This window comes from Pithys albifrons, chromosome 8 (assembly GCF_047495875.1).
Source record: "Pithys albifrons albifrons isolate INPA30051 chromosome 8, PitAlb_v1, whole genome shotgun sequence".
NCBI classification, from domain to species: domain Eukaryota; kingdom Metazoa; phylum Chordata; class Aves; order Passeriformes; family Thamnophilidae; genus Pithys; species Pithys albifrons.
The window spans coordinates 26,139,851-26,153,161 of NC_092465.1; the positions used below are offsets into that span (position 1 = coordinate 26,139,851).

Below are 13,311 nucleotides of genomic sequence, written 5' to 3' on the forward strand. Positions count from 1 at the left end.
AGCCAATGTGACTCCAGAATGGGAGTCACATTGGAGTGAACCTTTAGGAAGCCACAGGGCTGAAGGGATCTTTTTGCAATTTGGCCACGTTCTTTCAATGGATTTCAGGACCAGAGCACACAACAAACTCCTACCCTACTGATGAATGGTTTCCACATAGAGCAAGACCATTAGTTATGTAAAGCTAGTTGTATCCTAAATTAGTTAAAGGAACAAGTTGCTGGCCATGGGCCATTTGCAGATGTGTACCGTAGAGACTGCAGCCTCTATCTTGATAGACTTCACCAGAAATAAGTCTTTGCAGAAGTGAACATCAAAACTAATGTCAGACAATCTTTCATCTTCCTGTCTGTGTCAGCAAGCCATGAGGTAGGAAAAAAAAAGCATTAAACTCTACAGGTGTGTGCAACAGCTAATGCTGACATAGCTATAACATAGTCAGGGGTTAAATTAAAAAGTCATTCTGGTAATCTTACAATTTCCCCCAGTGCCCACAAACCACTTCCTTTTCTACCATGCATTCTTGCCCATCTTCACGACAGACAGAAGGTTGGTGCCTCTGTGTCAGGCAGGCATGAAGTCAGTTGCTGTAACTGTCTGTCTCCTCTGCTTTCATTTTGAAGCCCTATATGGTGAGTAGCATTTTGGATTATTCTCCTTGCAGTAGATGTCTCTATGGAATATAACTAAGCCAATGATGGGAGACAGTAAATGAGGCGTGATAGAAAGGGGCTGGAGGGTCAAGGTAATTAAGTGAAATGGCCACAAAAAGACTGCTCTCAACTTTAATATCACTGGAGCTGGTGGGAGGGGGATTCCTGCCATCACAGGGCATTTGCTCTGAAACTAAATCCTATGAGTTTTAATTGTTTATATCTTCAGCTCATCTGCTCGGTGTTATCCTTTAGCTGTTTGGACTGTAGCACTTCAGCCACCTTCCCTTGCTGGGCATAAGATCTTATAGCAGCGTGATGGTGAATGACATAATAAAGAGAGGCCAAGTTATTTATAGTAAACCTGCAGTTGTTTGAATGGGGGATTTTTATACAATGAAAAATGTATATGGCATGGAAGAGTGGATGAGATTGGTTTGGTGCAGGCTGGAAACACAGACAGAGTTAAAAGGAAGTGTAGCATTCCTGTGCTGTGTTTGAGAAGCTGCACAGTGACAGCACTGATGCTGGTCCAGCCATAAACATGGACATAGCATTTGACAGGATTCAGTGTTTTATCCCATCTACACAAAGTAAAATACCACAGCTCACATTTGTCTACCACCTCTCTGAAAGCCACATATTGTTGGGTTAGAATGGAAATATATGATTAAGAAGATTCTTTTTTTTATACATATTCTGTCCAAGGATTTGGTATCATGCAGTTTAAGTAAGACCTGAGATTTATTGTGTGAAGGTCATACCAAGGGCTATTAATATGCTTGCTTCTGAAATTCCAGTGATAAAGGATAGGTTTCAAGGCCTCCTGTAGAATTTAAGTACTTCTGAGGTTTCATACAGAGCTTAAGCTTTCATTTAAATAAAAACCAGTTTTCAGCTCTTTTGGCAATGCAGATACCTGTTTGAAGGCTAACTAATACGTGGATAGTATACTGAGTTTTCAGATAAAATGAAAAGGTGGGTGAAATCATGGGAAAGGACAATGGTAATCAGTGTCGCTAAAGGGACAGAGCTGCCCTTTTTCTCCTTGAAAAGTTATTCTTAAATCTACTAACAAAATATCCTTTCAATTTGGTTACATATGTCTCACCTAGTCAGTTTAGCAGGTATACTTGACCAGCACGCTTTTACACATGGCTGAAGCTGCCTAAAAGTCCATTCCTTGTACGCGGAAATTTTCAGGGTGCAAGTAATAGTTCTCTCTGATAGCAGCATTTCTCCCTTCCTTCAAATATGGAGGATAGGATTTGGGAAGGGGACTAGGGAGAGAAGACAGCAGGAAGAGACTGACTGTAATTAGAAATGGCATCTCTCGTGCCAGGTTTTTTTTTTTTTTTTGTCTGACAGTATTCTCAGCATTAAAAGTACTAGTTACTATCACTTTTTAACAAAAGTTCAGCTTGACATAAGGCACATTAGTATGATACTCGTACTTAGAGAACGAACTAGCTCTCCAGAGTGCTGCCCAGCACTGGGGCAAATCTGGGGGAGTAAAAGCAGAGTAACTTCGAGATTTTGGTGTGGGTTTTTTTGTTTGTTTTGGTTTGTGTTTTTTGTTTGTTTGTTTTGAACTTGGTGATGAGCAAGCCCTACTTAGCTAGCCCTAAACTATCTATGGATAGGGTTTTTTTCAATGTAAATAGGTCATAGAAGGGGATATATATGTGAAATATGTGTATTATGATTTGATAACCCAATAGTTTGTAAAAGCATGGATCCTCTCTGGTGCCTGTAGAGAAACACAGGCAATGGGATTTTGGAGTACAGGGCTGTAAGCAGGATTCCATAGCACTTGAGGCCCTTGCTAAGAAACACTGCACATGAGATCTGCATGCAAATGTTTCCAAAATGTCACCACTCTTCACCCACAGATCTCCTGTTGTCAATACAGGAGGAAATCATGGTCATTTCTTAGAAGAGCTTCTGAAATATTATCAGCAGTCGCTGTTGTTAGTCGTATATTTTATCAGAGTTTGGGTATTTCTCAAAGTAAGTTATATCATAGAAATAATTCAGATTTTAGATTCCTAGAGTAACTCTGCCCATTGCTTGCTTTGCCCAGAAGCATTCTTTCCTCTCTTAATCCTTGATTCTTGGAAGATAGGAACACATTAGTGTTAGGCATGTGACTAATGACACTGAATTGACAGTGTCATCTTTCAGAGTGCCTTGAAAGGTCAAAACTATAGCAACTTAAAAAACTGTGTGGTTTTATTACGCACTTAATATTAACAGAAAGAATGTTTTCAGGGTTTTTTTAGATGTAAGGTCTGCAATCTCCGTGTTCATCTTCAGAGGCAAAAACATACAAGTGACATTATTCTTGTTCTTTTTATCAGCTAGTTCGTTTTCTGAGAGCCAAGGCAAATAATACAAACAGCAAGAAAACCAAGCATGGTATTCTGTTCTCCTGTCATAAACCCCAAACCTGAAAAATGATTGAAAGTGGTTTTTAGACCTCTGTTACGACCAAAATGTGTAACAGGTTGGTGATGCTTTCAAATAGCAATGGGTCTGCTAAAAAGCAACTAGAAATCTCAAAATTGCAATCCCATTAAAATGAAAATAATGCACCTTCCATTGGCTTCAGTATCCAAGCGCACTACCACAGAAATTCCCAAACCTCTGCCAAAGGGGTTTCCTGCTGCAGTAATGATGTAATCGAGATTGAAATGGACATAGTTGTAAATAAACATTTACACAAATGTATATACACATATTTTTTCATAGTTTAAAATATCAAGATGTTTCTTTCATACACATGTTCATCTCTTGGATATACATCTGTACAGTAATATTTGTCTTAACACTCTGCTTCACATCAGGTGACTCAGGAACAACTCCATGCAACTCCAGAGTGTGACCCTGCTAGGAAAATTAATGAAAAATTTGTTTCCCCTTATCTCACAACCTTCATATGCAATTGCATAATCTCTTTTATGAAAAATAACAAAAAGAAACCTTGTGGCCAAATCTAAGCATGTTTAGATTTTAAGCATACTGATCCAGTGAGATTCTTCTGTTCAACAGTACCATGATGTAATCTTTTATTCACATATTTACAAGGTAGTATTAGGGAGGTTTAGTCAGTGAATTTGTCAATATTATTGGATGTTTAAACATCAGTTTCCTGTCTCACAGCCCATCAAATGTACGTTCACTCTGACTGGAGCTTGGCAAATGACATCCCAAGTGTTTCTGTCCATTAAGCACAGAGGGTACAGGTCCATACCATTACCCAGGAATGAACCGGTGCAAATGGGCACAGGACAATGATCAGGCACAGGGAGGGGCAGGGAGCCACCTTTTAACATTCAGTGGGTGCACACACATCAGGAGCTGATGAAGAATACTTACTGAGTTGGAAATTTATATCAGACCTCACCCATTGTGGTCATCCATGTAGACAATTCTGTGTTTTAATCTCAGGCACTGTTAATCTAATTTCAAAATGTGCTGCCTTACCCTGTGCTAAGCACACTCATTTGTATAGGCACTTGTTTCAGAGGAATATTAATTGCGTCACATTTACCAAGATGCTAATTCAGAGAAATACATTACTGAGTTTTTCTTGAAAATAGGCAGCTTAGGCTTCTGGGTCTGAGAGCATACAAAATGATCTTTCAGCTTGACACAAGGTCACATGAACTAAATGCTTATTGACCTCTCTCTGCCCTTTTCCATTAAAAACAAGGATTGAAACCACGATCTCTGACAAACATTTTAAACCACCCTGTATGAAAGGGCAATTTCATTAGTTAACAGCCAAATCGAACTATTCTCAGAGACAAACAGGGAAAACAAATTCAGTTGCTTTGGTGCTCAGAGCAGGGGAGTGCCATGTTCCTCCAGGACACCGAGGGAATATGGCATCACTTGGCACCACTTGGCTCTGTAGCTGCCCCAACAGAGTCAGCATCTGCTTCCCCTCTCAAATGTCAGTGACAACTGTTGAGGTCTCAGCTACAGGTGGGTGCTTCTCAAAAGTGTCAGATTAGCTTATGCATTCATCATGCTCTCTAATTTCTGCTGTACCAACACATTTGTTTTTTATTTCCCTTCCCTAATAAATTTCTCTCCTCTTTGGCCTAATTTTAAAGGTATATGTTACCAAACTACAGAGCATTTTAAAAGACCTTTATTTCAAATGCTGTTCTCATAGCAGCTGTTTTGTTTTTTTTTCATCATGCAACATACAAGTCATCAAGAACTGTTTCTTTATTTGACCTTTGCTTTCAGCTTTTCACACTAAATAACATTTTAAGAGCTTACACTTTCTGTGACTGTGCCTTCATTTTTTCTAGAGCTCTATTTGACTGTGGGTTGGGGAGTTGTGTGTTTTGTCTGCCTTATCTTCACACCAGTGGTACAAGATGCCAAATACCTTGTCTGTTATCATACACTTAAGTAATAGCCCTGAGAGAAGTACAGACATTAGAACTGTCGCTGAATTAGATGAGGGTGCTGACTGTGCACAGTAAACCAGGAAGAATGTGATAGCTAGTCAGATGGTAAATCGATAAAAAAGGGGTAACAGTTTCTATTGCTTTCCAACTGAGCATTGCAGAGTCTTCCAGAAGTCCATTAACTCATGTGTCACACTAAAAACATTTCCAACTAGTACCATTCATTGCAATGCCCTTGCCAATGGGAGTAATTGGGGAGCAAGGATTCAAAGAAGGAAAAAACATGGACAATAAAAGATTGCCTTTCTCCAGAAAGAGTTGAGATCATACAAAGGTACCCAAAAGAAAATAATCTTCTGTTCCTATGCATGTGTGGGCCAGATGTCCAAGATAACAGGTGTCTCGGGAAAAAGATTATTTTTACTGTGTAATCAGTGCAATACCTGGCACAGCTGGGGACACACTCTTTGGATTTAGACTACCACAATAACAAAAAGAATATGATCAAAGGCTTTAAGTGTTTGCCCTGTAATTCCTTAGCATCATAAAATTCTGATGTAGAGTATATTTCAATCTAAGCAGCCTCTGAAGAACTTACTCAGGCTACCAGAAAACAGGAAAAACAGACACCTGTTTTTTCCTGTTGTCTGTATACTTGTCTTTACATTGAATTTTAGGGTACTAGAGAAGAAAAATTCCAAATGAAACACTATCAGGCTGTGCTATGTCAGCAGTACTGACATACAAACTATTTCAAAGTATTGCCATAGTGGGTGGTGATGGAGGCAGGGGATTGAAAAACAAATCCAGAACACATTAAAAACGTGGCTGTTTCCTGTAATGAAGGACCTATACAAACAATGAGGAAAACAGTTGCAATTGAAAAAGGAACAAAACTGTATGTGTTGCTTGAGTGTTTTCTTGCTGTTTGCATTGGAGTATCACCTAAATCTTCACTCCGGATGTGCCATACGATACTCTGATGCTGTGTTGAGCAGTGGGGGAAGCAGAACACACACTGGTGGAAATGAGCACTTTGCTCTGAAAACAAAGCAAAATGCTGGCTCATTGTAGACTCAGGTTTCATGAGAAATCAAAAGTATGCTTTTTTTTTTTTTTTTTTTTACCTGGGGCAGATTTCCTCAGTATTTTGGGAAAAATTTTACTTTTGTCTCAGCTTCTGTTTATGAAGTACACCTATTACTTTGTGGAGGTGTTTTAAGAATTTGTAAATGCTATATGTACAATCAATATAAAGTCTTAAGCATTTTCTTTCTACTTTGATTTTTAAATTTCATTCTTTTTTTACATCATATAAATTTATTGTGTAGCACAGAAAGAATCAGTAGCCTAATGACATAAATTTAAAAAAATAGCTTTGGCATCTTAACATTGCATGGCTCAGCCCTTGTTCTTGCATCTCTCTTCTTGAATTTTAAACAGGAAACAATTTTGTATTTTTCAGGAGTTGAGAGCTGCTCATCAAAACCGTGCCAAAATATAGGTAAGACACAATTGCCTAATTTGGTTTTAAATGACTTTTGAGATCAGAAAATACTGCCCTTGAAGAAAAAAAACTGTCTTTTTTTCTTATAGCACAGTTTCACATACTTTTATCTGAGAGAGTTTCCCATGCTATTGGTTGCTGACTTTACAGGGTCAAATGTGAGGTAGCATGGGGGTCCTTGGTCAGTTTACTTTCTTTTGCTTCTCCAAGAAATTTGCAAAATAAGATTTGCACAATGTCTGAGAGATTTTCAGACAGTTTCTGGGAAGGTCAGATGTGATTTCTGGATTGCATGTATGTGCATGCCCTGTCACACAGGGACCTTTGTCTTCTACTCCTCCCATTATGTTAGTGGTAAAGGTGCTATAGCCATCTAAGTAATTGGGTTGAACTTCTATGACATGCTTCAAACCACGATCTACTCTAGAAAGAAAAGCTGCGTCTCATGGTTAAGGCAGTTATGTAGAAGTTTTGGGTTCACATCCCATTTTAAATATTCAGCTATGTCATCAAACTGTCTGGATGGCTGAGCCCAGAGAGTGGCAGAGTAAAACCCAGCTGGCAGCCAGGCACAGGTGGGGTTCCCCAGGACTCATTTTTGGGGCCAGTTCTGTTCTTTATCAGTGACCCAGGCAAGGGGATTAAGTGCATCCTCAATAAGTTTGGAGACAACAGCAAGTTAGTTAGAAGTGTTAGGTGGGAGGGTAGGAAGGCTCTCCAGAGGCTCTGGACAGGCTGCTTTAGTGGGTTGAGGCCAGCTGTGTGAGGCTCAGCAAGGCCAAGTGCTGGGTTCTGCTCTTGGGTCACAACAATCCCATGTGGTGCTACAGGCCTGGGTGCAGAGGGGCTGGAAAGGAGCCCAGTGGAAAAGAACCCAGGTGTGCTGGTCAGCAACATCTGACCATGAGCCTGCAGTGTGCCCAGGTGGCCAAGAGGGTCAGTGACATCCTGGCTTGTACCAGTAATAGCATGGCCAGCAGGATGAGGGAAGTGATTGTCCCCCTGCCCTCAGCACTGAGGATGCCACACCTGGAGTGCTGTGTCCAGTTTTGGGCCCCTCACCACAAGAAGCCTGTTGAGATGCTGTAACTTGTCGGGAGAAGGGCAATGGAGCTGGCAAAAGGAGTGGCTGAGGGAGCTGGTGGTTTTTATTTTGTAGGAGAGGAGGCTCAGGGGAAAGCTTATCACTTTCTACAACTACTTGAAAGGAGGTTGTAAAAAAATGGAGTTCAGTCTCTTCTACCAAGCAACAAATGACAGGACAAGAGGGAACAGCTTCAAGTTGCACCAGAAGAGTTTTAGCTTGGATATTAGGAAAAGTTTCTTCACTGAAAGAGCAGATAATCATTGGAACAGGCTGCTCAGGAGAGTGGTGGAGTCACCATCCCTGAAGGGATTTAAAAAAAACTTAGATGTGGCTCTGAGGGACATGGTTTAGTGGGGGAGTTGGCAGTGCTGGGTAATGGTTGCACTTGATGATCTTAGGGGTCTTTTCCAACCTACACAACTCTATAATTCCATGATCATTAGGGTACAGACTATGAACCATAAATAGAGATAATTAATCATCATCTTTGTCTCACCTTGTCTTATCTATGAATAGGGCAGTTTGAGGCAGGGATTATATGTCTATATAGTGTTTGGTCCAAGGGAGCCTTTAAACAACATCTAGTAACTGATATTGTAAGTAACATTAGTAACTTTATCATTTAGTAACTTTATCATTTAGTAACTTCAGTAACAAGTACCATGATCTAATGCCAACAGTGACTTCTCCAGCCTTATAGCAGATAACAAGCCAGGTCTTATTTTTTTTATCAATAATGTCTTTCATGGTAATGGTATCTCATTGTGAGGCCAGCTTTCTACACCAGACCATTCTGAGTACCTACCTGCCTCAAGTTTCAATCGCAAGGCTCACTTGCTTTGTTTAAATGAGTTTCTTAACACTTTAGGACTTCTTTTCATTGCTCTCTGAGTGACTATACTTATTGTTTTCATGTCTTCAGATCAGCCTCATATCTCTGACCCCCAGGTGATGGTGGAATTTGAAAATGGAGCCTTCAAGTTCACATTCCCCAACCCCAAAAATGTGAGCGAGTTCAGCATGACCCTCTTCAAAGGGAAAGAAAAGAAGGAAATCTGTACATTCTTTTTGAGTGAGACGAACGCTATCCCCAAGAGTAATGTCACCTACTGTGAGATAAAGAATTCAAACAGCAGCACCACTTTCATTCTTAAAAATCTGGAAAGAAAGCATATTGACATTTATACCTACTGTCTGGAGATATTCTTACCCCCTCCTTATATAGACTGCCGGCTGACAGAAACCTATTTATACATCCAAGGTAAGTTTGCTTCTCTTCTCTCCCCTCACTTCAGTAGACATCAGGCATAGCTATACTGCAGTGAAAAATGGAACTAGGGTTTGCACCGCTTAAAACTGCTTAGCAGGGGGTGGTAGCAGCGGAGCTGTGTTGGCAGACTGCTCAGCATGCCTTCTCCATACTCACTCATCTTCTTGGGCAGGTTTTGCAGGCCATGCTGAGCTTTGCATGCCGTTGGTGACACCCAACAGCTTCTGGAGTATTGCAGTCCCACCTTTACCTGCAGCAGAAATTTCTCTTGTCCATTTGTCAAGTTGCTGAATGTTGAGAATGAACAAAGATGGAAGCTGAAATGCTAACGCTACAATTATGTGGTTGGGTCAAAATACTTCTCATCCCTCTCTGAATTTAAACAAGCTTTTCAGAATCAAGCTGTGACAGTGTCCATTTCCATTTCCATGGATAGCCAGATGCTCATAGTTCTTCCCAAATGTTTCATGCCCTATCGTATTTTCTCCCAGATCTTGGCAAGGGTAATCTTGTGTATCTCAGTTTGCCTTCCTATCCAAACATGACTGCTAAAGTCTACCCTTCTTCTAATCAGGCTGCCCATTAAATCACCTGGGGTTCTCACTGAATGCCAAGTTAAGCCTTGCTCAGATCTGAAATACCATCTTGCTCTCAAGCCTGGCTTGGTTTCTTTTCAGTCTGTGCTTTGAGTCCTGTGTACCAACAGCATCACCGCTCCTGGAAAACTGCAGTATTCTGCTTCCTGATGAATACACTTTTCCAACATGGTGCTTCACCTCAGGAAAATCCTTCTACAGACCTCACTTTTGCTAATTTCTTAATATGAAGAGAAGAAGGAAAAGAATTTGAAGTTATCTGTAGGAGGCAAAAATGCAAATTGTCAGTAATGACTTTTTTTTTGCCTCCCCATCTCCAGATAAGGAAGACTGCTTTTCACTGGGACAGGAGTCATGGATAATTATTGGCCTGATCATGTTTGCTCTGATTTTCTGTGTCTGCTCTGTGGTAGCCTGTTGCTTAAGGAACAAGGTAAGCAAATATAGGAGATTATGCAGAGCCCCTCTTCCAAGGGTCATGGATGGGGGACTTGATTTAATGAGATTTAGAGAGTGGGACAGGCACATACTCATTCTGCACATGATGTGTTTTTTGACAAAAAGACTGAGTTGTTAATTTACCACTGGAATTCAATCATCGATGGCAGCAGCTCAGATTTAATTTTTTGAAGACAGAATTGTTTATTGATTTAAAGTCTGCGAACCAAAGGAAAGGGAAGAAATGCTGCACAGGTCAGCAAAATTACTTCGGTAAGCATTTCACCTGATTGTTTTCTTCAGGAAGGGGAAACAAATCATCAGTGGAGCAATTCCAGCACTGTTCTGGTGCAAACCCACTTAAACAAAGAACCATTTGGAAGGAAGAAAGACCATGGACATTAGCTATTTTTAGCTTTTTTTTTTTCAATGTGTGTTTTTATTTTCAGTTTGTTTTATTGCAAGTTTTCTATGTGAGTGCCTGTCTATTCTGACTTTAATATTCCCACTGAAAACAGCCAGAGTAACTGCCCTCCTTAAGGAATAGAGGCAGGAGTGGCAGAGGTTAGTGACCGCAAATTAATTAATGGCATTTTTCCTCTGTTGGCAGAATCAGAGGTACGACTCTAGCTCCCATGAGTACAACAGTGAATACATGCCCATGGCAGCAGTGAATGCAGCTAAGAAACCAAGAATCTGAGGTTGTGTTATGCCTAGTTGTACTTGTATCTCTGCTTGTGTCTGTTGCAAGGCTTTCTCTGGGAGGGAAAGAACTGCTTGCTGTCTGTGCCACTGATTCTGGGTGGGTGCGTGGGTGGGTGTCTGGGTGGGATTGTTACAATAGCTTGTTAATGGAGTTCATGCTGCCAAGTTGTAGGAAGATGAAATTAAAAGCAAAATCTCTGGAAACCTTTTGAATCATAATGGTGGGCTCGTTCCTAGAAATGCAACAGCTTCACATCTGTGCCATCTCATGCATGGGAAGAGATGAGAAACTGCTCCATTCAGTTTTTCAGATGATGTGTGGTACCCAAAATCTTCCTGGGGAAGTGATTTGCTGGTTTTACTGAGTGTTACTGGCTAAAGGCAAATATTCCGTAGAGAATGAGGAACTTCCAAGCTACTCAAGCCCTTGCCTAGTAGCCAGAAGCAGTTTTGGATAGAGAACAGAAGCAGAATTTGGACTGATTCAGACCTATGGATGTTGCAAGTAACTGATTCCCCATTTCTATTCTAGGTGTAGGTTGCTTGTGTCGTGGAAATTTCGGAAGCAGTTTTCCAGCTACTTGAATCCGGACAATGGGAAATCAGCATTTCCTCACCTTTCCCAGCCTTCCTGAGCTCTCATGATGGTCCTGTGCTCAGTCATGAGACCCCCACTTCAGTCCTGCTCTGAGCTGAGTTTTGCTCTAGCCTTGTTTGTTAACTGGCACCCTGCCCAACCCACTGACTTGGACATGAAGTGCTAACAACGTGCTAAAGATGTCGGCTTTTAGTTGAAGAAAATATAGAAAGTGAGTTTGCTTGAGAGTAGATTGCTGTAGCGCTGCTACAGAGAGAACTTTCCTTTTCTAGTCTCCTTCATGATAAACTTCACACAGGTGACCAAAAAAAAAGACTACCTCTAATGCCAATCCTTGTGGCCCAGCCATACTGTCAATGTATTGCACATGCCCTTTTGTTTGGGCTAGTTTAGCAGGGGAACAAAACCTGAGAGAGTCCAGCAGCGTCCAGCAGAGACTTCCCTGTGACACAGTACCTCGGGTATTTGCATCTGCCTTTTTTGTATTTGTGCTATCAATACATCTTTGCCATTCACACCCTGGGGGTCCCCTTATTTAATTAAATTCAGAATGCTTTTACTAGCAGAGGAATATATTGCAAGACTGCAATTGCTCTTTAGCTGAGCTCAAATCTGCAGGATCAGATCCTGAACTAGGAGGCACAACCTCTCCTTGTCACATGTCTTGCAGCACAGATACAACAGAGTCCATATGGGCTTCAGTATGAGCGAAACGATCAACCCTTCATGCTCCTTGTGAAATCTGTCAAAACTCTGACCAGAAATGACCAAATGGGAATCCAACCTGCCTATCATGCCAGACACCGTTTGGCTGCTGGAAGTCGAGTGGTACGTTGATTCTGACCCTCTCTATAATACTTTAAACCAAATATTGGTCAGAGGACACTATTAAGAAAGATACACAGCCTGCTTATATGGCACAGAGAAGGCTGTTTGCAAATTTGGTAGGGAAAACGGGGGTGAGGAGGAAATAAGCCGGTATTTCAAGAACAGGGTTTTCCTCAACGAACACCTGAATATACCGAAGTGTTGTGGAGAGAAGGTGCAAATTGCTGACTGTGACATTAAGGAAAGGGAAATGAGTAAAGCATGGAATGGGGTACAGACTGCCAATTACGCAGCCCGTACCCTGCCGAGATCCCCAGCTCCTTGTCAGGGATGGAGAGGGCACCCCGCTGTGCTGGGTAACGCGGCATTCTCTCCCTTTGTTCTGCCACACAACCTTTGCCAAATTACCTCACCTCTGCAGCAAACAAAGCTCTTCCCTGTAAACCACAAATACACCAATCTCTCAGTTTTTAAAAAGTATTGGTGAAATTATTGCCTTTGAAAACTATTGGTGAAAACAGCTCACCTCTACTACCTATGAGAAACACTGGATTCAAGATCCTATGTAACAGAAGACAATCCTACCCCCTGGAACCCTTCACCAGCCTGAGGAGGAAATTCAAGAAATAGAGAGTTTCTGAAAGAAAGAAAAACTTGGGGTTTGCCTTGACATGCTGTGGATAAAGGACAAATGATGAAAGTCTGAAGAAGACAGTTGAAAAACATATGTTCTGCACTGGAGATATAAATGATTCATATTTGTTATAACAATGCTTTTGGAAGTCTCAGGTTCCATTACTGCTTTCTTTTTGGGAAAAGATATTTTTATTCTTAATAAAACATTTTTATTATGCCATATGTGTCCATAAGAAAGTTCATGCATGCATACATGTCATGTGAAAGAATTAAGATCTATAAAATCCACAGTAAAATGGGAAGAGAAAACAGAGCAATTTATTCCTGCACAGTGTCAGTGGGAAGCAGGAAAAAAAACTATTAAAAAAATGAAAACAAAAAATTTGGACCTGTTTCTATGCAGTGAGGTAGTGACATTGTTTGGATCTGTTTATTTCATTTTATTTTCATAAGAAAGCCTTTTTCATATTGTTCCTTTACTTTAATCCCTTATGCAGGATACTTAAAATGATCAGGATTATTTTGGGACATTTTTCAATTTCTTTCTCCCATTCTCCAATACCTCC

The 13,311-nt window shown here is 40.7% G+C and overlaps 1 protein-coding gene across 1 annotated transcript; it reads left to right on the forward strand.

Moving 5' to 3' along the window:
• Window positions 1-515: 515 nt before the first annotated feature.
• Window positions 516-12,965, forward strand: ICOS (inducible T cell costimulator). Its single transcript, XM_071562220.1, is given in 7 exon segments — window positions 516-557; window positions 560-632; window positions 6,546-6,584; window positions 8,597-8,935; window positions 9,861-9,973; window positions 10,589-10,679; window positions 11,216-12,965. Coding segments are annotated over 6 exon segments (696 nt in total). The 3' UTR covers window position 10,679; window positions 11,216-12,965.
• The last annotated feature ends 346 nt before the right edge of the window (window positions 12,966-13,311 follow it).